The 24,968-nt window shown below is 44.5% G+C and overlaps 1 protein-coding gene across 2 annotated transcripts in view; it reads right to left on the bottom strand.

Annotated features, from left to right (window-relative positions):
• Nucleotides 1–24,968, bottom strand: part of RARG (retinoic acid receptor gamma) — an 81,040-nt gene that overhangs the window by 25,336 nt on the left and 30,736 nt on the right. Inside the window, exon 1 of one of the 2 annotated variants that reach the window (XM_044443133.1) lies at nt 23,076–23,481. The exons of the other annotated variant lie outside the window; for it this stretch is intronic. Within the exon in view, the coding sequence (XP_044299068.1) occupies nt 23,076–23,226 (151 nt within the window). The 5' untranslated portion in view covers nt 23,227–23,481. Of the gene's footprint in view, nt 1–23,075; nt 23,482–24,968 lie in introns of those variants that run through there. 2 annotated transcript variants of the gene reach the window in all.

A 24,968-nucleotide genomic window follows, 5' to 3' on the forward strand; every position in this document is an offset into this window, starting at 1 on the left:
ACCATGTATTTATTTATGTATCTAATATGTCCAGCTAATGTTCTCTGGAGAGATTACAAACAACTGATGTTGAACATAGTGATTACATTTAGGTTGTATAAGGGAAAAACTAGAGAGCAATTCCTAAATAAATAAATGAGCCTCCCAAAACCTGCATCCCTCCAGGTGTATCATCCCACTATCTCATCATCCCAATTAATCATTCCCACTCAACTAAGTATGGGAATTGTAGTCCTATACATCTGGAGGGCACCAGGTTGGAGAAGACTGTCCTAAATATTAATTCATTTGCAGAAATGAGTTGAGCTGAAATGAATGTCTGACAACTAGTAAAATAATGGCACTACAACTGATCAGTTCATCTCGTGGCTGTCGAAATGCTTGTGTACAGCAGACTTTGTCCACCAGCACGATCATGAAGGTTGCAGACCAACGCATTCTGAAGGGACCAGTATGGGGAAAGCTAGTGGAGAGATTTCCCTGCCTACAATATGCAAGGGGTCCTATGAATGGGCAGGGGTGAAAGGTGCAAAGGCTCTCTGTCCTCACCCTACACTTCACCTTCCCACTATCTTCAATTTCTCCAACTGCAGCCCCAACACAAACTTTGTTTGCCAAAGGAAATCAGAGTATTGCATCCACTCTTCTGCAGCAGATAATCAGCAAACCCCAAGCAGCCATTCTGTCTCTTGGGCCCAGTCCGTATAATAAGTGACCTTACAATAAACAAATCCAGCTCTCCACCCACACAAATAACCCTTCAATGAATATTCAGTGCAGGGGACAATAACAGCCCATTTGTGTATTTCTCTCTCACCCTTATGAATGACTCTACAATAAACAAACTAATGCAGGAACCCTGGGGCCAGGAAAGAATATTACAGCTCTTCTACTATGAAGCTTACACTGTGCTGAAGCAGATTCTTCACATACTGCAAAAAAGTGTAGTTTTGGACACAGGATTCCTTAAATCTCAGCATACATTGATTAAAAAACAAAATGGCAGGCTTCTAGTCCTTATGGTGGTAAAGCTGTGCTTAAAAGCATATCCATGGGTATGGATATGCATATCTGGCCAGATTTCCCTAGCCTGTGCCCTTCAGATGTTTATGGCAACAGCTCCCAACAGCTTGTCCAGCCCTCCATAAGGATGGCAGCTGGTTTCATCCAGATGCAGCTAGAAGCTGAAGGTACCTGACTCAGAAGCCAGAGAAGTGGCTGTAGATTGAGGGTTCAAAAAAGTGAACGCTCAGACTGCACCTCTGCCTTGTATTAAGATTCTTGGGCATATTGCTTCTCTTTTAGTCCCACTTATTTGCCTTCTAGGAAATGGGTGCTTTGGGATGGACCACTCCCATCATGACAGTTATTTTGCAAGAATGCCCACAAAACTCTCTTAACGTTCCAAGAGTGCCCACTAACCTAAAGGAGCTGGGGAGCCCTACACAGCCATTTGTCAGCACCTGCACTATCAGCGCCCGCCGTAGTGATAACAGCCGATTGAGCCGACCGCTTCTTTGCTGTTGACACCTAACAGCTGACCGACAATGGCAGCAGCTGACCAAGAGCCACAGCCCCCAGTTAGATGTCATTTCTTTCATCCAGTCAGTTTCTCTGTTCCTCAAGTGCATAACTGATGGACACTAGTTAGTACAAGAAACACACTCTACAAACAAGGTACAATAGTTAAACACGATTAAAAGCAGCTCTGCGTTTAATGTGGCAATCATTTGCTGTCTCCTGCAGCACACATGGAAGACATGAAGGCAGTACCCAAGCCTCAAAACACCCCATATGTACAAATCTGAGAGCCATCACTGGACTGCAGCTCCCCCAGTGTTCTTCAACAGGATGCCAATTTACTATAAATGTTTTATATCAGAGATGTGGAACCCTTTTCTGCCTATTTCAGTTAATCTTTTGGGAGCCACTTTCTAGAGGCGGGTGGGGCTGAAAGTAAAAGGGTCAGAATGAGAAATATCAATAATACCTGCATATTGTAGTTTAAAGCTCTTTCTAGCAATATGTAATTTCAACCTTCTAGAAAGAGGAAAAACCTGTAGGAAACCTGGGAACCCTGCAATGATATGGGGGGGGGGGGGGGAGCACAGAGAAAAGGGCAAGACCTTCTGCAGAGGGCCTGGTTGGGATCCCAAGAGGGGCCGGTTTGGCCCCCGGGGCTCATGTTCTTCACTCCTGCTTTGTTCATCACATTTCCATGGCTGCTCTAGGAATCCCCAGTGAGTTCAATGTTCCTGCTCTGTTCCAAGGTGGCAATGGGGGGAGATTCATGATCTGTCATAAGCATCCTGGGGGCATCAGCGTGGAAGGGACTGCTCCCTCCATTTTCCCACAGAGCAACTGCTGATGTTAGGTCTCTCTGCATGAACAGTTTAATGCAGCTACATCATTGGTAACGGATGTTGCTAACCGATCCCATGGTGCATCTTGTGATTATTTAGATTTTGATTTGTTTTTAATGAACTATAGCAGAGTTGGCATTGTATTGCATTGTGTTCTAATTATAGCAATTGTGTTCATTCGTTTTGTGAATCTCTCTGAGCAAGACATACAGTGGAAAATACTGCATATAAACAAATTGACCATGCTAGTACAGACATACTCACAATCCCTTCCCACTCTCACCACAGCCCTGAATAACTGGTCACCAGTGTTTTCATTATGCCAGTGGAGAACCGAGACCAGGAGACAGTGAGGTGGCCTGTATCTGCCCCCTGCCCTGAGACTGTCTTCCAAGGACCACACAGACCACAAGAAGTGAGGGAGTGCTGTTTGTCTCATGCAGTGACTCACAGACTGTGAAGGATGCTGCCTTAGCTAAGGATGTTCTCTAGGCAATTGTTCCTAAGTGATGCCTCTTCAGGGAACTTTTGGCTACCGTAGAGGTCTGCATTGTGCTTGGATCTGACAGTGCTGAGTTAGGATCCCACAGCCTTGTCCTTCGCCCCACCAGTTCTCATTGCACAAAACTGGCGCGCTGTGTGTGTGTGTGTGTGTGTGTGTGTGTGTGTGTGAGAGAGAGAGAGAGAGAGAGAGAGAGAGAGAGAGAGAGAGAGAGAGAGAGAGAGAGAGAGAGAGAGAGAGAAGGCAACTACCCTCAGACCGAGTCCTTTTTCATCCTGGTCTAGAGCTGTGCAGGTGAGGGCTACAGGAATAGATGCAAAAGTGCAGTCAGGCAGGGGTCACAATCCTAGGCAAGAAAAAGGAACAGATTTGTAGGCACAGCCCTCACACTAGCAAAACATTTCTCAAATTAAGGAGCGCATCTCAGGCTATGGGTTTATAGAACTCGGATTTCTGAGACTCAGCCTTCAGGATCAGCTCCAGGTCAGTCCCTGTACAATGAGCTCTAGAAATCTGACTGGCTAATTCAAGCAGGCCGGCAGAGCAGCCCTAGATGGTGCCTTCACTGCCTGGAGCTCACTCTGCTTGGCTCAGTGAGGAAACCGTGCCAGTGGCACAAGAGGTAGGAAACGCCTTATACTTAATCATATCATTCATCCACCTACTCACTGACTGGCAGTGGCTCTCCAGGGTTTTTGTCTGGAGACCTTCCAGCTCACCTGGAGGTGCTGGGGATTGACTTGGAGACCTTTCACTTTCCAAGCATGCCATAGGGCACAACAGCATGACAAATGGGAGCTCTGGTCCAACACACAAACATTAGGCTCTTGTACCCTCCTTTAAGGTCAATTTGTAAGACGCCAAACTGCATTCATTTTCAAGCCCAGCCCTGACACTTTCTCAGCTCCCTTCCTGTAAAATGGAAGCGAGTGTAGCCTACCTCACAGGGACATTGTGAGGTCCAGTGGAACAAATCCAATGGAGAGCCAGTGTGGTAGTTAAGATTTTTGAAATGGGGAGATCTGGGTCAAGTACCCACTCAGCCAGGAAGCTCACTGGTTGACTTTGGGCCAGTCACTCACTCTCAGCCTAACCCACCTCACAGGATTGCTGCTGTGAGGATAAAACGGTGCTGTGTAAACCCTGGGTTTCTCCCAAGAGGAAAAAAAGGCTAGCTATAAATGCAATGTGATGGTGATGGCTATGATGATGATGAATTCTTCCATTTTAAGTGATACATAACCAAGGCTACCTACTCTTCTGCAAACCAATGTAGCTTCCTGCTAAGGCTCTTCTCCTTGATCTATAATCCAACTCTAAGAATCTATGGCTCTTGATCTATAATTCAGCATTACCCCCACATCTCACAAACCCTCCTTCCATGGGACAGAAGGGAAGCATTCTCCCTCCACTGAATCCCTTGCTTAGCAATTCTCTTCCAGATTCTTCCCAGCTCCCCCATGAACCTCTGCCTCCCCATGGAGCCCTCATCAGCATAGGAGAAGAAGGAACAATTAGAATCTCATGAATGTTAACCCACTGTATTATCCCCTTCTTTCAGATAAGACAATAGGGGCTTGGAGGCTGCTCCCCTGGCTCCAACTGTGCATGACTGGCTCCCCAGGGCCAGGAGATAGAGGCAGACAAAAGGAGGCCAAGGCAGGTGATTAGATCTCAATGGAAGGGCTATATTTACCTGAAAGCAGCCAGTAAACACAGAGTGATGTGCATGAAAGGCTGGTGAGAATTAAAGGAGATGGATAAGAGAGAAAGAATGCAAGATCTCTCTCACACACAGAACCAGTGCATTCAGACTCATTATAGTCTGTCACCTTTGCAAACAGTACAACTTGGGAGTCCTGTGAACTACATTAAGGCTCTGTTTCTTTTTTTTTACATCAAGACAGAAAGTAGGTAACATTATATCTTTCATCAGATTTTATTGAGCAATATGCAAACCCTTGTGCTTCACAGAACTCTTCATCAGTGAAAAGACAGTTCAATCTCAATTATAGAAAGGAAACCCTGAAAAGAAAGCACAGATGTGGTTGTACACAGTTCTTAGGGCTGTGGCCCCAAAGGAACACCTCATTAAACAGGGCTGCCAACAATTTTACTGGTCCCTGTTTGTGTGCTTTAAATCAAAATCAGAAGATGGTTTTTGCTTTGCAGAGATAAATGTTACTGCAAAGGGCCATACATTTTGGCAACTTTAAAGTAAAGTGATTCTCTACTCAACCAACTATCAAAGCAAGCTTTCCAGTTGCAGTGGTATATATATATATATACTGAAACCAAAAATCCCAAATAAAAGATTAGAGATGTGAGATACAGAAAAATATCAGTTCAGATTGCTTAGACTCATGTGAAATGCAGATGCACCAATCTAAGCTGACATTCTACCTCTGCCATTTAGGTTGCAATCTTAAGCATACTTAGTTGGGAAGTAAACATTAATACAATTAGCTTATTAGGTCTTATTCCCAAGTAACAAACACAGGATTAGGGTGGCAAATGTATTCCCTTTCAAAGAAATTAAATTCACAGGAACAATACAATATAGAAAAAACTTTAAGGAAAATGCTATCAACAGTAGATCTTCCTTTTCTGAATTTGCCATCACAGTATCTCCTTTTTTAAGAAAGTTTCAGTCAATAAATTGCTGATTGACTGATTGATGAGAGATATGGCACACACATGCAGGTTTGGAAAAACAATTGGATCTCTAGTTGACAAGTTTGTTTTTATTTGATTTTAGAGACAGCACACAGTTTTAAAGTACCAGCCCTAACTTAGACTGAATAAACACTTCAAACCTTTTGATGCCAGTATCACATTTCTAGGTACATTGGGTCTCTGGTTCTTCCCAAGCACTGTGGGTTTAACTACGCAATTCTGAATATGTAGATACAACTATTTTTAACAGTCAACTGTAATTATGGCTTTGGTTTGGCCTGATGGGTTATTCTTTTTAAGTGGCAAGTAGAATTGTTTTGTGTCCAAGCAACTTTGCAAACAAGTCAATGGATCACAGTCTTCTCCCCAACCCTGAATGACATACATACTATACATACAAATTAGCACATCCACATTTTATGCACGTGTATGTAGTTTTTACCCTCTTTTCCCGTGATGCATTTCCTCTTTTCTGTCAATAAGTGGCGACACTAACAACAATCCTGACTGAAATGGGCAAATATTTTACCTTGGTATGCCTAATTAGGGGAATACTTTCCATGCTGAAATGTCTGCTGAGGAGCCTCCAAACACCTCCCAGGGAGCCCAATGCAAATTGCACTAAAATACTAGGGTATGTTCTACGATTCAATACCAAGTCATACGGAGGCGTGTCCAAGCCATTTGGGTCTCACTGCTGCCATGGGGAGCCAATGGCAGTGTTGTGAAAGTTGTGAACCACCCGGAGAGCTTTGGTCATTGGATGGTATAGAAAATAGGCAGGCAGAGAGATGTGCCCAGCAAACTTGTTCTGCCTTGCAGTTGTTCACACAACAGGAAAATTAATCATGGTGGGCCACGTGTCTCTTTCAGGGAAGCTTGACTGCTGATTTTCTTTTTGCTGAAGTAATTCTGGGGTCCATGGAGGCCCCAGAGTTGCCCAGGAACACTGCTTGAAACCCACCAAGCTAGCAAAACCTTTAAGTACAGCTTCTTGACATATTCCATGGACACTTGAGGAACAAGCTTTCTATAACAAGAACCGAAGCACTGCCTCAAATACTGCTTCTTAGGGCACTCTTGGAATAAGGCTTCTATCATATAAGAAGCATAGAACCTGTCCCTGGCTTATTTTTTTCTTCTTCCCTATCTCTATGTGTGAGTGTGACTGTAGATGCTGGAGGGGAAAGACAACACTTTTTCCATGCCTGTAGTATATTAACTGGATGTACAAATGCTTTCACACAAGGTTGAGCTGAGTGCTAAAATCTCCCTCATTATTCAGAACAGAGTAGAGAAATGCCTTTTGCACAATGCAAGAATTGGCTTTCCTAATTAAAACTCCCTGACCAAAAAACAGAAATGCACATTTAAAGGAGAAATTTCACACTGCAATATGCATGGACGTATGGGCTTTTTTCCACAGCATATGTTTGCCTTGCTGTGTTTTGCACCTTGCACGATCTGTAGCCAAATGAAATTTAACGTTTGTCCATGTCTGACAGGCTATCATTTAAAGCAAGAAGAATGTGCAGAGTATATATGTGGGATGGGTGGGTGTCTCAGGACACAGTTCAGCAGTTGTGTGGCACCTGGGCTGTTGCCAGCCAAGTTCCATGCCCTTCCCAACCCTTTGCTTTTCTCTCAGTTCTGTGAGAGAATTGGCACAATTCTAAGAGAAATTAATAAATGTAGGTGAACAGAACAGGAACAAATTGGAATTGATCATGACTACTTCTGCTGAAAAACCATATAGATTCAGACTAAACTGCAGGAGGGGAGTCTGGACTAAAATCTTTGCTCTTTTTAATTTCCCCAGGTATAAACTGCAGAGAAGTTCCCTCACAGTTTTGCAGTTTATGTACAACAGGCAAATATATACTGTATTTCTCCAACACAATCTCCCACTGTTTTCTCAGACAAGGAAGGCAAATTATCACTCCTTGTCCCAGAAATTTCTTCTACTGCATTCTTTGTGCCTTTACAATCCCCACATATGCAACTAGCAGCACAAGTACTCACAAGTAAGGATCCCAGCTTGGGATCTTGGGAAAAGGCAGACTGGGGGACTTAGTTGTGATTAGGTTGGGTTTTGGCCCAATGAACCTGCAGTTTCTCTGGGCACACTGGAAGGGAACAAGGTTCTCTGAAAAGCTAGTCCTGGACTTTCAAGGAATGTTGTGGTGGAAGATGGAACAGGTCTTAAGTATTAGTGCACTCAGCTTAAAACCTTGGAAAGGAGCCTTGATATGGAACACTTTCCAGAATAAAGTATAAACAACATTCACTCACACTAGAGGAGGAAGGGGAGGGAGAACTGGTGCGAAAACACCTAAAAATGTATTATTTAGATGTGTTCACACCCAAGCAAGTCAGTTTCTACGAGTTCCCAACTGTTTCCCATCTATGCATTGATCAGACCCCAGACATGCCTAGCTTTAAGGAAGGTGCTGTGTCCAGTACCTTCATACTATAGCACTGGAATTGTTTCCATGCTGCTTTCTGAAAACCTGGGTAAGAGAGCAGCAGAAATCCACTGACTGGTCCTGGGGCACCTAAGTGCGTAGCAATGAGGCGGTGGGGGAGGGAGGGAGTTCAGTTCTGTTAGGTGTTCCGCATGTTATTGAAGGAAAAGGAAGACAGAACCATAACAAATCAAAGAAGTGATTGAATAGTGTGCTTCTGTAATGTGTATGGAGTTGGAAACAAATCTGAGGAAAGATACTTCATGATTTTACAATCTCCTGCACAGATTTCCATTTTTGTGTAGAAAAAAGTTGCATAAGCCATGTAAGGAATGGAAGACTTCTTAATTTTTCTAAATTCTTAGTAAGAATGCCCAGAGGCTTCTCTACATTAGAGTTATGATGCATTTAACCTACTGCTTTTGCTTCCTGCTTTTCAGGATTAAGATCAGTGTCTTACACTTTTTCACCCTCACCAGTTTTTTCTCCGCCTTTTTATATCTTCCATTACACAACCACAAGATGGTGCTGCAGTATAGCAGAACTGCAAAAATACGCAAGCATTTTTTAGTGTTTTATAGCATGCTAGCCTTTTATTAGATCATTATCCTTGTTCTCGGTAAAGTTGTGGAAATGCTTAGAAAGCACTGGAAGGGCCCTGGAGGTTGACAAATTGTGTAAAGCACTCACAAACCTCCAAGGGTGAGAAATCACAAGAGCTTTGCATCTGAGGCTTCACTACCCAAGGGAACAATGCCTCAGCTCTCTGCATAACTAGTTAAAACATGGGAAAATACTGTTTGCAGAGCGCCTTTCCAAACCAGCAATACTGAGAAGGCATAAAGCCCCACCCGGCAGTCCAGCGCAGGATGCTGAACTCTCTGAGCCTGGGAAGAGACCTGCATCTGACCTACTGCATCTGACCTACTGCATCTGACAGCTACCTGCTTGCCTGCCTGGAGTCACACAGCATGAAGTATGGAACAATCATCATATGGAAGCGAAGGAGCCAAAATCAAGGCCACCCAAAGCTCCCTGAATGGCCACCGGAAGCTGAGCTGTCGGGCTTTGGAGGCATCATTAACCGAGATAAAGAGCGTGTTCTGCGACAGGTGGGAGCAGAGGGCAGGACATAAATTTCACCACAGCGGGACAGGACTCCCCTGCCTCTGCGAACCAAGGGGAAGAGCAAGCCTGGCCATAAATCCCCCAGCGCTGACAGCAATCTGATGCTCTGACAGGGAGAACAAATGCAAACACGTTCCCAAAGGGCAGGAGGCCAGTGCACCTTCGCCCAGGCAGGATAAGCGGCATGAAATATGGTTGTCAGTCCCCACTGGGAATGAGGGGAAGTGTCCAGCCCTGGCCCTCTGGAGAACTTCGAAGGCAGGAAATCCTAATACACAGCCCAGCAAGAGCTTGGGAACAGCACATTCATTACGATTTCAAATGCGTAAGTGCTCTGGAGCCCTTTTCAGTTCTGCCTAACACAGGAGCAGAAGTTGGGGCCACATCACTTCAGAAGACAGCCATTATTTCTGAATGCTTCCCCTGTGTGGCTTGTTTTTCCATGCCCAACAACCTCCCTGTGTATAGTGAACTACAACATTAGAGAGATGTCCAATGTGCTTGTTTTATTACAGACTGATTTATGCATTTGTTTGTATAACTTATATATCACCCAACTGGCAGAAGTCCTGGGGGAAACAGTAAAACAATAAAAACAGCCAACACAATACATAACAACCAACATAACAATGCGAGGAAAAACATATAAAATCTGGTAGGTTGTTCAACAATATTACCCTCCTCTACACCAGCAGTCTGAAGCAGAATAGTCTGAGATTCTGCCAGCTCATTATGTGCAATATGTTGATCATGTCTAAATTGCATTCCTTTTCACAAGTCTTTGAAGAAAGTTGAAAAGATGCCTATTCTATGGGTGAGGAATCCAGATTATATGTTACACATAGGTCTTGAACAACTGCGCTGGTAATTTTTTTCTTTTTCTCTCACACTACATGTATTGAATCTATTTCAATGGTTTTTTTTTTCAGACATTCCAAACCAAATCAAACCATTCTGTTATATAATATATACATATCCTTGTTCCACAATGTGGGCCAGAAATGAAAATAAGAGCAGGAACATCTGCGTTGAGGAACAGGAACAGGGGATGCCTCCATATTCCAGGGTGGTCAATTTCTCCCTCTAGACTTGCACTGTCTAGTCTGGCTGGCAGTGGCTGATTTAATTATTTATTTGGTAAACTTCTATGCCGCCCCATTCGCCAAAGCCTCGGGGCGGCTTACAATAATACATATAATCATATAAATACAATATAATTGGAAACGCCCTGGCCAAAGATATAAAATCAATAAATAAGCTAGCAATTAAAATGTCGTTTGAATAAAAAGGTCTTGGCCTGGCGCTGAAAAACATATAACGACGGTGCCAGGCTGACCTCTCTGGGGAGCCTACAGTTCCCATCACCTGGTTACCACATTCTTTTCAGTTGCAGATGCCAGGGAACAAATTTTGGGCATTATGCAAGGCATCTGCTCTACTCCTGACCTAAACCCTTTCCCCATGGGCTAGTGTAATAGTCAAGGCTGGATTATTACTGTTAATTGAGTATTGTGTTTTTATATTGTTTTTATCATTTTACTGCTGTAACCCACCCTAAGAGCCATGTGCCAAATGGAGCAGATGTGAAATCAAATAATAAATAAAATAACTATTACACCAAATGAACTGCAACGCAGGCCCTGCTTTAATTGCCTCAGTTTTCCCATATGAAATACAGGGCTTGCTGGTTCAGAGAGATCTCTTTAGACTTAGAGAGCTAACCAGAAGACTGTGAAGACAAATGGCTATCCACTGTTCCTTGTACCCAGCATCTGGTAACTCAAAGGTCTCTTGTATATGGATGGTTAATTTAAGGCACAACAGGATTAATGTATAGGATTAGGCAGAAAGAAAGCCTAGAATTCTCACCCAACCAGCCATGTTGATTGTGGCACCCTGGGAATTGTAGGTCTTTTTTTCTATCTGAATATGCATAGGATTAACTGCTATACAGTATATTCAAATCTGCCCTAGAATTGAGAACACATGTTATGTTACTGTGTTCTGGGTCAAATATACATCTTCAGTAAAGATTTGGACTGTTTTGCATCACTATATTTTTTAACTGAAAGCACTTTTCTATAAAACATATTCATTCAAAGTTAAAAAACCACAAAAGCTGTCGCCTGAAATAGCTTAGGGTAAAAGCTACCACTGGATCATTCCTGTTGGGATTCCTGGCAAAATGCAAATTTCCTGGTCCTACCAGCACTTCACAAAATACATAAGGCTTTCCAATTCTTTGCAAGAGTACTGGAGTTGAATTCTCATATCAGGTTAGTGATGGTGGCCACTGTTTACAGAGGAAGAGAGGTACTAGTACACAGCTAGGAGATGTGCCCTGTACATGCTTGGGATCTGGACACCAGTGTAGCATGAATTACTAGAAGAAAACACCCAAAGAATAAGCATAATTATTTAATTGTCCATTTACCACACCATTCGGCATGGTTGCCTATAGTCCTCCAAACTCTTACTGTCAAGCAAGAGAAGGTGGGAGGAGGAGAGAGGTAAAATCTACCTCCGTGCTTCCCTTTCTCTTTCAAACACTTAGATGGACAATTTTGGCAGTCAGTGTTTTACTTCTGCCTGCAAGGAGGAAAGGATGAGGCACTGCTGGGGTTCTTTGGAGTCTCTGTTCTCTACTGCTCCCTCCCATGTTCTCCTAAGTTGCACTTGTCTTCAGAGCTGCAGCCTGCCAGGAAAGTATTCAACTGGCTGTAAGGGTGGAGGAAGGGTGCACCAAATTCAAAGCCCTGCTCTGATCTTTCCCAAGATTGGCATTAGTGGTCTGAATTTTCCTGTGATTTCTAGACAGCATCTAGCAGTCATACAATTGTGCCCTTAGTGCACTTATATCCCACCTTTCAAGGCAGATTTATGAGGCTGTACACACAGTCATAAACATTTGCTCACATCCATTCATGTCAAGTATAAAACTTAGATGTGGGAAGGGAGGAAGGAGAAGAAGAGAAGCAACATACAGTCTTTGTCTATGATAGATGAAGGTCAAAAAGCAGTTAGGGGGCTGTGAAAGTCAGGGTCACACCTTAAATTTTACCTTTACAACATGACTGCTACCCCCTAACCTACAGGACTAACTCACTGTTAAAAAGCTCAAGTCCCACATCATCCAGAATACACCCATTAGATGGAGCTTCCCATGTTGGTAGCAATGGTCGAATCGAGGTCCAATAGCCCAACAAACCACACCACGCTGAACAGACTGCAATGCAAAGCACAGGAGAGGGAAGCATCAGGCCACGAGCTAATGTGCAAATTAGTATGGCAGGGGCCACTCAAGTACCTTGTTCCGTGCCCTTGGGGAAGAATCAGTGATAAAGACCACAGTTCTGGGTTCAGTTCCCAGCACCTCCAGACAGGGATGGGTAAGACTCCTGAGGAAACTCTGGAAAACTGTTGTCCACCACCAGATGCTACTACCCTTGAACCACAGCACTCTTCATCCTTCACAACTATGCTGGCTGTGGCTGATGGATTTTGGAGTCTAGTGTCTGGAAAGCTAAGTTCCCCATCCCTGATATCAAGTGGATATCAAGTTAGAGGAGCCAAATCTGACTCTGTTCAGATGACATTCTCTCCTCTTCTGTGTAGAGTTCCACAGTTGTGGGGGGGTTTTTTGCGGCGGGGGGGACGGACTATGGAGCAGATTTGGAGCACAGGGGATGCAGTGGGGAGAAGAGAGAAAACTCCTGTTCCTCAAGTGGTATCCTTCCCCTGCTGGTATGCAATCCAACCCTAGATATTTAGTGTTGAATCAACATGCCTTGATTACTCACATTTTACAGATGGGCCACACCATACCACCATTCAATTGCAATTCATAAGAATCTTCCCGGTGCTTCTTTCTTCTTATTGCAGAAAGTCTTGACTGCTTAAGAATGATTAATGCAATCTTCACCAGTACAGATGCCTCTGGCACTGCGCTTCTGTCTTTTCAAAGAGGTTTTGACTTTTGACAGTACCATACTGAGCAAATTAACTTATATAGCTCAACATATACTTATTGAAAACTTCTAGTAGGCACCATTATATAATACTGTTAATATTGTACTGATCCTGTAATTAATACTAAAATGTTTTTCAGCTATTTCTTTGAAATATCAAAACATTATCAAGATAGTGCTTAAACAAAATAGCATCACAGTACTAAAATACTAACTTAAAAACTGAGGGGAAAACCCTTTCTGGTCACTAACATTTTAGCATCATGTGCTCTTTCCTCACTAATTATTTCCAATTTACAATGTCTTTCTGTCAGTCACTTCCAATCTAGAGTTTCATTTCAGCAGCCACAACAGTTAAGTCACCCCTATGGCTGCAGATGGAACACAGCAGCATCAACATAAGGAGAAGTGTAATATCTGCAGTAGTAACAGAAACCAACTGCAATTCACTTGTAAGTTAGGAAAGAAGAGCAATGCTTTATTAATGCCGGGAGCCATCCATCCGGAGCAGCCTGTGGTCAGGTCTCAATGGGATAAAAATGAAACTGATATGGATGCTCCTTCAACAGATAAAAGAGTTTATAGCATGGCTGCGATCTTGCACCAGAAATTGTATAAACTGGCTTCCAACAAGGTGTTCAGAGCATATTGTTAGGTCTGAGCCACAATTTAGAACTAGGCAACACTGGTGGGCTGATTAGCTTTAAAAGTAGAAGAATGCCTTCTTAAAGTTTCAGGAACAGAAGGGATCTGAAAGACCTTTGTTTCCACTTCCGCTATCTCCTTGCTGACTAAATCTCCAGTTTCCTAGCCCAACTTTCCCAAACCTGGGCCTCTCCAGATGTTGTTGGACTCTATAAGCTCCAATGGACAAGGATGATGAGAGTTGTAATCCAAACCATATAGAGAACCCCAGTTCAGAACAGCTACCATACCTGCCGCCCACGGACATCCCCAAAGGATGAGGATCCTAAGCACACTTACAATATATTCTACCAACAGAAGTTGCTTTCAACACCAGAACTGGTGGCCCTGTTCTTAGAGGCACACAGATCTTAGATGTTCATAAATCTATCTGCCCTTTGGAGGATTTGGAGAGCCAGTGTGGTATAGTGGTTAAGAGCATGGGACTGGGACTCAGATGACCTGGGTTCTAGTCCCCGCTCAGCCATGGAGCCAACTGGGTGACTTTGGGCCAGTCACAGACTCTCAGCCCAACCTACCTCACAGGGTTGTTGTTGTGGGGATAAGATGGAGGAGGAGAATGATGTAAGCTGCCATGAGCCCTTTGTAGGAAAAAGGCAGGATAGAAATCCAAAAATAAATAAATAAATTCTGCTTATGTGGATACATAGTTAAACCTGTCAGAATGAAGAGGTGCTTTATAGGTGTGTGGGTGTTTGTGAAAACTGATGAGCAAACAGATATAATCAGCTGAAAGCTTCCAAAGAAGTTGCATCTAATAATTAAAGGTCATCCAGGCTGACATTTATGAAACAGGGAAAAGGAAACAGAGTATTCAAAAGTAGCAGAGTTTTGTAACATCTTAAAGATTAGCAAATTTAAGTTTTCATGGACACTGGCCACTTCATCAGAGGCATCTGATGACTCTGATATCATTGGATGAAGTGTACCATGTCCCCTCTGTAAACTTGCCCAGGGTCATGGGAGACAGTGGTGCTAGACACCATGCAAAGCTTTTAACAATTTCTTCCAAAAGCAGAGATGGGAATCATGTATCCCTCAACATGATGTGGGCCTGCAACTCATCATCCCACACCACTGCTTGATGGGAGCTGCAGTCCAAAAGCCTCTGGGGGGACAAATTATCTCCTCTGCTGCCCCCCCCCCAGCTTCTCTAAGGATCCCTTGTTTGAACCTCCTTCCCCAAGACGTATGACAACAGCATAGGTTTGAGCTGGCAATGGCCACGCTCATACCAAGGCCTGAGGCAGGAACACAATTAAAACAAAAGAGGGAGCGCTTCAAGACCTTGTACAACTGTATGCTTTAGCATGCATCAGAGAACGAAAGAAGGATGCAACATACATTGCATAAATCAATAGACCAAGCCAAATGTCAGAGAGGTATTCCCCAGCATCAATTACAGAGAAGAGGGCTGCCTAGCTCATTCAGCCTCAGTCATCAGATCCAGTAAAACAATTAAGCTAGGAGGAATGCAGGCCTCCCCAACAACTGGCTATACTTTACGGAGGCCTATGGACTTGGGGAAATTCAGAACTAGGTCCTACTTTAGTCCTTATGGTGGAAAATTGAATCCAAGAGTCCTAGCTCCCAGCTCCTCCCAGCCACACACAGGATGCCTCTCTGGCTAGGAATGTGCATGCCAAACATCTTTTCATCATTCTTCCCACTACACAGGCAGGCTTTCCAAATTTCTGCCCCAGCCTCAAGGCTCCTAAGTTCATGGCACCTTGTCTTCCCAGGATTCTCTCCCATGACACTGTCAATCAGTTCTGACTCTATGCCATTAATCCTCACTGAACAGGGAGGGAGAGAAAAGGTCCTGCTTATCGAGGCATCAAAAAGAAAAAGAACAGAAAGGAAAAGAACCACTGACAAACTAACATAAGGCTCCTTCAAGGCTCTTGTCAAGCCAAGCTGTTATCAAGTCTGTCATTTCCTGGAGAGCACCACATTTTAGTTCTAACTTAATCCTCTCTAAATAACTTCTGTACACACCCAAATAACTGCTTGGAGCCACTCAGAAAAGTAGAGGAAAGAGGGGAACTCTGTCTCTGTTTACCAACAATCCAACATCCACAGTAGGGCACAGGGACCAAAGCCCTGAAGGGGAGAGAGAGATGTGCAGGCAGATAGCTGACAATTCAGAGCCAAGGGGCAGGGAAGTGTTCAAACCTTTGTATTCCAGTGGGCAGAAGGAGAAATTGAACCCCCCCACAACACACACCTTTGTCCCCACCATCATCAGAACATATAATCACACTCCTCCTGCAGCTTATACCACCACCCCCTACTTCCTGGTGCCCAGAGACACACATGCCGATTAGAACAGATCTCTCTGAAGCATGCCAGAAGTAGGAAACAGTGCTTTGCAAATCTGTGGTTTTAGAGCAGTTTCACAACGTTGCTAAGATTTCCCCGGGTTTGTTAGTTACATGTTTTTAGCACCTTTTTAAATGTTCACCACTAATCATTCCCCCTCCTTCCCCTTGTGCTGGGTTTAACCTGGGAGTGGGTGGAAGCGCTGAACTATTATACTGCTCTTGTGTTGCATTAATATTGTTTTGATGCTATGTTATTGTTTCTAATGCATGTCAATATATTGTTTTAATATACAATGTGATGCTGCTTTGATTATATGTTTTGTATTTTACAGACTCATAACATTTACTAACTGCTCATATGGGCAGTGTGACAATGTTGAAAGTAAGTAAAAAGATGAATCAATCAAAGAATAAATACAGCCAAGCACAATTTATTTCTATTTTAGTTCTCCCCAGATCCAATCCAAGTTTGTTCCTCATAGCTTAGCAAAAGTGTTCTGCCATACCTCAGGTCTGTTAGCCAAATCTGGGCTGGATCCCAATTGGCCCCTCTTTTTCTCCCAACCACTGATGGCTTGGTGGCTTCCCACCATCTGGGCAGCATTTCTTCCATTTTAAAGGATCAAAATGCTTTTGTTAAGACTTAGTTACAGTTAATAGAAGTGTTAATTTTTTTAAAAAAGTCGTTATGTTTGGTGCCACCCAGCTTTGGAATGCAGCCCCTGGAAACTTCTCCAAAATGCAATTTGGCCCTTGGGCTAGAAGAGGTTGGCACATGCACACACGCGCACACACTCTCTCTCACACAGACAGCCCACCACTATACTGTCACAGAAGTACAAAACAGTGTGACAGCCAACTGGACAGAGACTTCTGGAACCCTGAGAATCCCAGGACTGGCCAAAGGGCAATAGCAAGAGATGTTCAGTGATGGAAGCAGATTCGTCTTCTATCCATCCCACAGACTGTCCATGGAGCAAACAATAGGCCAGGATCAGCTAGAACCGTTTCACTCACTAGGACAAGATCTCCATTCATTCCAATTACATGAGGCTCCAATTACATACTCGGAGTATGTTATACAAAACTGCATGGCTCTAGTGTTAAAAAACAAACATGATCAAACCTGCAAAATAAGTGGCCTAGGCATTTTTAAAAAATGACTAGACAATCTCTATCAACCATTATTCATTATGATACTAAATGGAACCTCCACTGTCAGAGACAGTAGTTCTATGAGTATCAGATACAGAGAGTGGGCAATCAGGTAAACACTTCTCAGAAGCAATCAGCTAAACACTGTTGGAAGCAGGATGGTGGCCAAGATGATCTGACCCAGCAAGATCATGCTGATACTACTGGGAGGACAAGTCGATTCAAGCAAGCCATGCTGCAATAATATGCACATTTCAGACAGAAATAACCCTTGAAAATCTCAGCGTTTCCTGGCTGGCTTATTTCAGTCTAAACTTCACTGTTAATCATATTTTATATTAGAAGTGGCATATATAAGAAGTTCTCTTTAAAAATGAAAATTGTAAAATAAAAAGTAAACACATAATAAATGTTGATACTTTCCAGCAAAGACAGGTGATGATGAAGAACATGAGAAATGGAACCTTCACTTAACAGGGAGAAGCAGGAAGTTTCTCTGAAATATACAGTCCCATCTTTTATTTTATTTCAGAGGCATTTGTTTTGAAACAAGCTAGAAGTTTGGACTTTATGAATAAATCAGCATATCAAATATTCGCTTTTCAGGTGCAAGACATTGGATCTGCATATTTAGGGCTTTGCATGCATTCACACTTTTCATGATACCTACGAAAACTAGGGATGGGCAAGTAGGTCAAACTTGATTTCACTTTGGTTCTCATCTCTTTAACGGTGAGTTCATCCTATCCCAATGCTGTACTGAAGCAAAACTTATTAGTTATTTTGATCACAAAACTTTAATTTTACTCATTTCAACTGGGCGTTGAAATGAGTAAAATTAAACTGTGTGTTTAATTTATCACACAGTTAATGTGATAAACACACATTTAATGAACTGTGTGTTTAAATTATCATATGAGATTTTGTTATGGGTTTAGCTCATTCCAAAACACAGGGATGGTGCAAGCTAGATATGATTGAACATTACTTTTTTTTAAAGGCTTGGCCAATGAATTAAAATTATAACTCAGTCTATAACCTAAATGCCTGCAAGATCTGCATGAGGCCTCACAGATAAGAGATACAGTAGAGGATATATACCCACATCTGCTGGGATATGAGCTAAGATGACATCCAATATCAAAATGACGTCCAAATTTTTTATCCCATTGAATGCAGATCCAAAGGGCAGGGTAGCAAGCATGCCTGACCTGGGTGAGTTTCAAATGGGAAGAGGAAGTTTTAAAATCAAGGCTGGGCTTCTTGCAGCTCTGCAGATGCTCTAGCCTACAAAACCCATCATCCTTCACTATTGGTTATGTTAGCCATAGCTTCTTGGAGTCTTGGGCCAAAACACCTGGAGGTCACAAGTTGCTCACCTCCACTTAAATAGATCACTTTGCTGGATGTGTTTTAAAGAGTGGTTTTCACTAGGTGCAGACAAAGGCCTTGTTCTATGCAAGCCAAGCCAAAGCAAGCATGGCCTCTGCCAAAGCAGGGGCTCCTGCAAGCAGATTGGCTTAAAATAATACATGCCAAGTTTGCAGTTCTGTGTGCTGGTCAGAGCAGTCCCCTGTTCTTATCTGTTGATGTATCTCTTGCAACTGATCCAGCAGTCTCTAAGCAGCCAGAAAGGAGGCAAGCAAAAGAAATGGACCAAATTCTGAGCTGCTTCTTACAATCAGCAGCAACTGCTAAGCACATGTCTGGAAGGCAATCTACCCACACTTCTGTCATCAGCTAGGATGCCCCCAAACCAACCACAGCCCAGTTAAATTCCACAGTCCCTCAGCATCCAGCAACTCTGGATCCCTGTTCGTTTTCCTTCCTCCAACACTGCTTAACCCAGGCCAAAGTGTAAGGGTTGTTGGAGGGCTTTAAAAGCCTAAATTGCTGGAATTGAGGAAATTCCTGCCCTCGCCTTGCTGAAGCTTCAAACAAGCCATTTATAACCAGCTGTAAAATGTTTGCAGCTGGGATGCTATATAAGCCATTTGTCTCAACAACGGCATTCCTGATGGCAGAAAGCGTGTCCCACACATGGAAATGCACGTGCACTCACAAGGCCAGTCTTACCATCAAGCGGGGGAGGCAGATGCCTCAGAGGTCCAATGCAGGGGGCAAGTGGGCAACCCCCCACCCTTTCCTGAGTAGCCTATCCCGTGTCTCCAGTGCTAGTTTGCTTCCCCAGAAGCTGCCTCATTACCTGTGCTTGAGTCGGATGGAGCTGCCAGTACAGCTGGATTCTATGGGTCAAATCTGGAAGTACCCATGCCCAGAACAGAGCCTCTGAAATCAATGGGACTTGAGGTGGTCATGAGTAATAGAAGTCCTATTGATCTGAATGGGTATGACTAAATATGCATCCAGTCCTGTATGTAGATTGGGGGAGAGGGTATGTGTCCCTCTATCCCTTTGACAGAAAAGTGTTTTGTGGTAGCCCGTCTGTGTGCATGCACACACACTATCATGTAAACATGTCCCACACAACATGCACATATCCTTTACTCACACACTTACTGCCTCCACTCACGGCTACCAGACATACTTATGATACCTACATCATGGAACATGCAAAGCTATACCTATACTTTTCCAGCAATGAACACAGTAAAAAAAAGAGAGTCAGGTGACTAGAAAGATTACTAGTCTAATTCAATAGCCAGTGGGCCCAATTCATGCTTTGGCTGTGTAATGATCCCATCCCAAACTCCGGCACAAAAAAAGATCAATAGATGAAGCTATGTTGCATTTATCTGTCTTCCATTTGAAAAAAGGGGCATAGTTCCACTTAAGAACAGTGTCCAAGCTCTGCTTAGCCACATACCTCACTGTATAAGCTAAGCTACCTCTTAGGATTGTCATAAAGAAAAATGAGATTTACTCTGAAGCGCTAGAAATACGAGATAACACAATTTCCTGACACTGAAGGACCTTCTTTTTGTCATTGGTGCCTTCCTAGCTGGACTAACTGATACTGTATTATTTTTATCTCATTTAGTAATTCAGATTTTACACAGAAGCTGGGTAAGAAGCCTAGATGACCGGTCACATGGGGCAATAGGATAGTGTGAACATGACAGATGATATGGTCAGGTGAAGCCATTTTGATATATACAGATGTTTATATAACCACATTTTCAGAGATGTTCAGTAATCTAGGCCTAGTTTTCCACATGGGTTTCCATGTTTCACTGTAGGTGCTAAAAGATCAAGTCACCTTACAAGTAATTCCAACGAAGTTATTAGCCTACAAAGTTATTTTTATTTTTACTCATTTGCCTGAAAACACATGCCTATGTTAGTTATTTGCATCACAGAAAGGGGGAAAAATAAAAGAACCAAGCCTCTTCCAGTAAACCTGGTTGCTTGGAGGCAGTTCTTATTTGCAAACCTGCAAAAAGTCATCAGTACAGATGTGAAGGCACTGAAAAACTCCAGGAAAAAAACATGGGAGAACTAGAAAAGGGTAGGGGGAAAGCCCACTGCTTGTTGTTTTTTTCCAGGAATTTGGGGGAACTTTTGAAAGAAAGAAGATTCTCCCCAGTATTTTGCCTTTTTCCATTCCCCCACCCCAGCCTTCACATATATACCATTCAGCACAGCACAAATGCAGAGACCCCTTCCCCAACTGCTGCCACTTTCTCATTGTTTTGCGATTCCTACTTCCTCGCTGAGCTGTGGGCCTGGGATGGGGTACTAATGGGAGAGCTGATGCCCAGGGAGCTGAGACATAGCACAAAGATGTGTTCATGAAAGGTAAGCAAAATAAAAGGCTTGGTGCAGAGGGGATACCCCATTTTTCTCTCAGTCTCATGGCCACTTTTGCAAAAAGAATGTGTACATTGCTTGTTGAGAACAGTGGTTGGTTGTAACACCTGAATGTATCATTGTGCATCAGTACTATAAATCCAGGTAAGAAAAGACAGCATGATGCCAAGCAAATAATTCCAGCTGACTTACAATAATCGGCAAAGCCTTTCCTAAACCGGCCCACCCTCACTTTGCCTGTACTTCCAGCACTACTCACCATCCTCACCATCCCCTTTGCTGGTGCCTGATCTTTCCTCCCATCATTTGTGCTATCCTAAGGTAGACTTAATAGCTCTCCGGGGAGAGAGCCCTGATCGGGTGGACCTACTGAAAGGGACTGACATACCCTTGGTGACAAATACTTGAAGAGTAGCCCTTACTGGTACAAGCCACCTGCAGGCATGGAGGAAAATGAAGCACTCTGTGGAGTCCTGACTCCAACTCAGAAAGAGAAACATCTTCCTTCTGTAATCAAATTCCTCCTTCCCCTGAAATGCCAACCGTTGAAATCACTTCTATTATTTCCGAAGAGCTCCATGTGAAGGGACTTCTCGTGGTGCTTTTACACCTTATGCAAGCCCTCTGGTGTGTGTGTCTGTGTGTGTGTGAGGAGGGAGTGTATTGGGGATGAATCCTTCCACGGTTCAGATGCAGATTTAAACAGGAAGCGTTCTGATTTCCAGGCGCCGGAGAAAGAGTTAAAGTGCCACATTTCTAGCGAGAGCTTTGGCAGCCAGGCAGGGGTGGGGCCGCTCCAAATGAAATCGCTTTGAAAGGGAGCGAGTGAGAGCGTGCTCCCATCGGATCTGAGGAGGAGGTGGTGGTGGTGGTGGTGGTGCGGCGGGGTTGGGGGGGGGGGAGAGGAACGGTCTTAAAATGCACCTCCAGCTGTCCCCAAAGATTATAGTGAGATGCCTGTGCTGAGCGTCGTGTGCCTCCCCACACACACACACGTGTTTGTGTGTATATATGTGTGTGTGTGTGTAAATCAAAGGCTTATTCTTTTGCAAGTTGTAAACACTCGGCCAGGGTGCCAAAAAGCCGGGAAGGAAAAGAGGGAGGGATGCTATTTGGCAGCTGCTCAAAGAGAAAAAGGGAACGCAAGCCCCGCTGTGAACACCCTTGGGTGTTTGACAGATCTCTCCCACACCCCTACAACTTGCAGATTCTTCCAGTGTGTATGAAAATAGTCTTCTTACTACCTAACTCCAAGTTTACCTGTTCCTCAATCGAATTGCACTTCGAGGTGGTCTAGGGGTCAAACTTCAAGCTTCCCCCCACCTTTTTTCAAACCAAAGAAGGGGAACAAATGTTAAAATTTGACCACAAAACCTTCCTATCCCCCCATACCTCACAAGTAGTCCCTCGCTCCCCGCCACTTCGGCTCACCGAAATCAAACAAAATCAGATAAGAAAGAAGCCCTTCAAAGTTTCCCCCTCTTATGGTGTTCCTAGCACACTTCCACAACAAGACAAAGGGGCACTAAGTGGAGTTATCCCGGATCCCGTGTAACCGAGGCAACACAAATCAAGAGAGGGCTAAAGAATCATCCAGGTATAAAAATTACTGAGTGCTTTCTTGAGGGGGAGGAGGAGAAAAGAAAGGCTAATTAGCATGGTCCCATCTCACTGTCCCGTTCCCCTACCTCCCCGCGCGCCTGCCTCTTCTGCCACACCAGAGTTCCAAGCAGGAAACAAAAAAGTTGGGAAATGGGAACGCGAATCATCCAATCAGCTCGGCGAACATACCAAACAGCGCCCTCTAGGAGGATGCCCACGCCGATCCACTCGTGCTCAACGCCCACGCAGGGTTAAAAAAATTCCCAACCCCACCCACGTCAACAACCGTGAGAAGCAGAAATCAAGTCACTCCTTCAAATGCATCCTCCACCCACCCTTAAGTCCCCCTCTCCCTCGGAGAGCCACCCACCCAAAAGATCAAGCAGCCCGAGTTTGGATCGGCGCCGGTCACCTACATTGCAGGCTGGCCGGCTGAGGCCACCCGAAAGGGTCCAAGCCCACGAAACATGGGCTGATGCTCGACTTCCGCAGCATGCAAGCACTCCGGTTGGTAACATCGTAGAGTTGCCGCGGCCCGACGGCGAACGCCTCCATGCAATCGTACATCTCCCCCCCTCCGGAATGATTCCGTTTGGAGTGGAAATGCACGAAAGAGAAGAAACCTAATAATGGTAGTAGCGGTGGTGGTGCTGGTGGTGGTAGTGGTGCGTTTATAGGATGATGATCCAGGAAGAGATGAAAATGTTCACCGCCGCCCTGAGCAAGGGCGGGGGAGGGGGGAGAGCTTGGCAGCGGCCGAGCGCGCGCGCACCACCTCCTGAACTCCACGCGCGTGCGGCGCGCGCCACGAGTGAAGTTGGACGCTTTGAAGGCCAGACGCTGCGATCGCTTTCGCCTGCCTGCTTAAGAAGCTACTACCTTGGGGCGAAAGCAGCTAAGGGCTCCCAAGATTTATGGGCGTGGCCTGGTGCTGAGAAGGGCTGGGCTATGTGTGGGAGGGAAGGACACACAATCACACACCCACAGCGGGCGAGCCGAGCGAGGGAGCGCGGCAGCCCTCGACTCCGCACACGGGGGCACAGCAACGCACTTCGAAGAGGGCCAAGGAAACGCACGCACAAACACTGATTCGGAAAGCACGCAACGAGGAAATAGCGCAGGCATTCGTGCATGCAGGGTTATTCTTGTGCCCCCCCCCCCGCACACTTGTATTGCTGCTTCTTTCCGAAGCCCCACCCGCGAATACGCTCAAAACACCGCAGCCAAAATATTACGAAGTAGCCTGCTTACGCATAACTACTCGGAAGTTCGCTGAACAAACTGGGGACTTGGGGCCAAAACAGACGTAACTTTAAATCTATGTCTAGCAGCTTCGTCTTTTACTCATTGGTGCTCCGTAGGTGCCGGGACCGTCTGGCTCTTAGCAGCTCCTCCAGGCTTCTCCCCACAAAACACCAATCCTAATGGGGGGGGGGGCGGGGGAGGGTTCCACTGCCTGCCCCAGAGTAAATATATCTATATAAATTGTATGACATAATTGTTCCACACAGATTTAAAGCAATGTCCCTTTTGTCCCTTAGTTCTAAGGTAACCGACACAGGCTCAAGTAAGGAGGGACTGTGGGCTCAGCAGTGGAGTGCCTGCTTTGCATACAAAAGGTCCCAAGTTTAATCCCTGGTTACTCCAGGTAGGGCTGGAAAAACTGCTACCGGAGACTCTAGAAAGCCACTGCTAATCAGTGTCCACAATACTAGATGGACGGAGGACCTGAGTCAGAATAAACACAGCTTCCTATGTGTGCTTCATAAAGTGCCCACATATGCAAAACCACACACTTAGGAGCCAAGCTGTATATATTAACTGAGAACAGTGACCGTATGTTCACATTCACAATCTGTGAACTGCTGATTAGACAGAATCCTTGCTTCTGCTATAAGCCTGCAAGTCAAAGCAGGGGAACCAAGAGCAGGAGAAAGGGAGGTCTATCGTTTCATCCCTCTTCAGTCACCTTGATCACAAGACTATGGTAAGGTCCTTAGAAGGCATTCAGAAATTACTAGGAGGTGAGTAGGAACCTGTGTGACATTTTATACCCCCAAGGTCACTTGATATGAATTATACAGCAATCCTAAATGGGGTTGAGAGTGTGGAGTAAAAGTCGGTCACTGCTTCCAAAACTGCCGCCATCACCCCACGTACACTACTGGTGCCATGAGTGGAGAACATCACAAGCATCGGGCTTGACTCCAGGTTTCTGAGGGTGCTTAGCAAGCCCCCCTCCATGAGCCCCTCCCTCAGTCAGTCTACAGCTCTCCCCTATTGTCAGCAGCTGCTACGGCTCCTCCTCC

This window comes from Varanus komodoensis, unplaced genomic scaffold (genome assembly GCF_004798865.1).
Source record: "Varanus komodoensis strain SLA01 unplaced genomic scaffold, ASM479886v1 scaffold41, whole genome shotgun sequence".
NCBI lineage: Eukaryota > Metazoa > Chordata > Lepidosauria > Squamata > Varanidae > Varanus > Varanus komodoensis.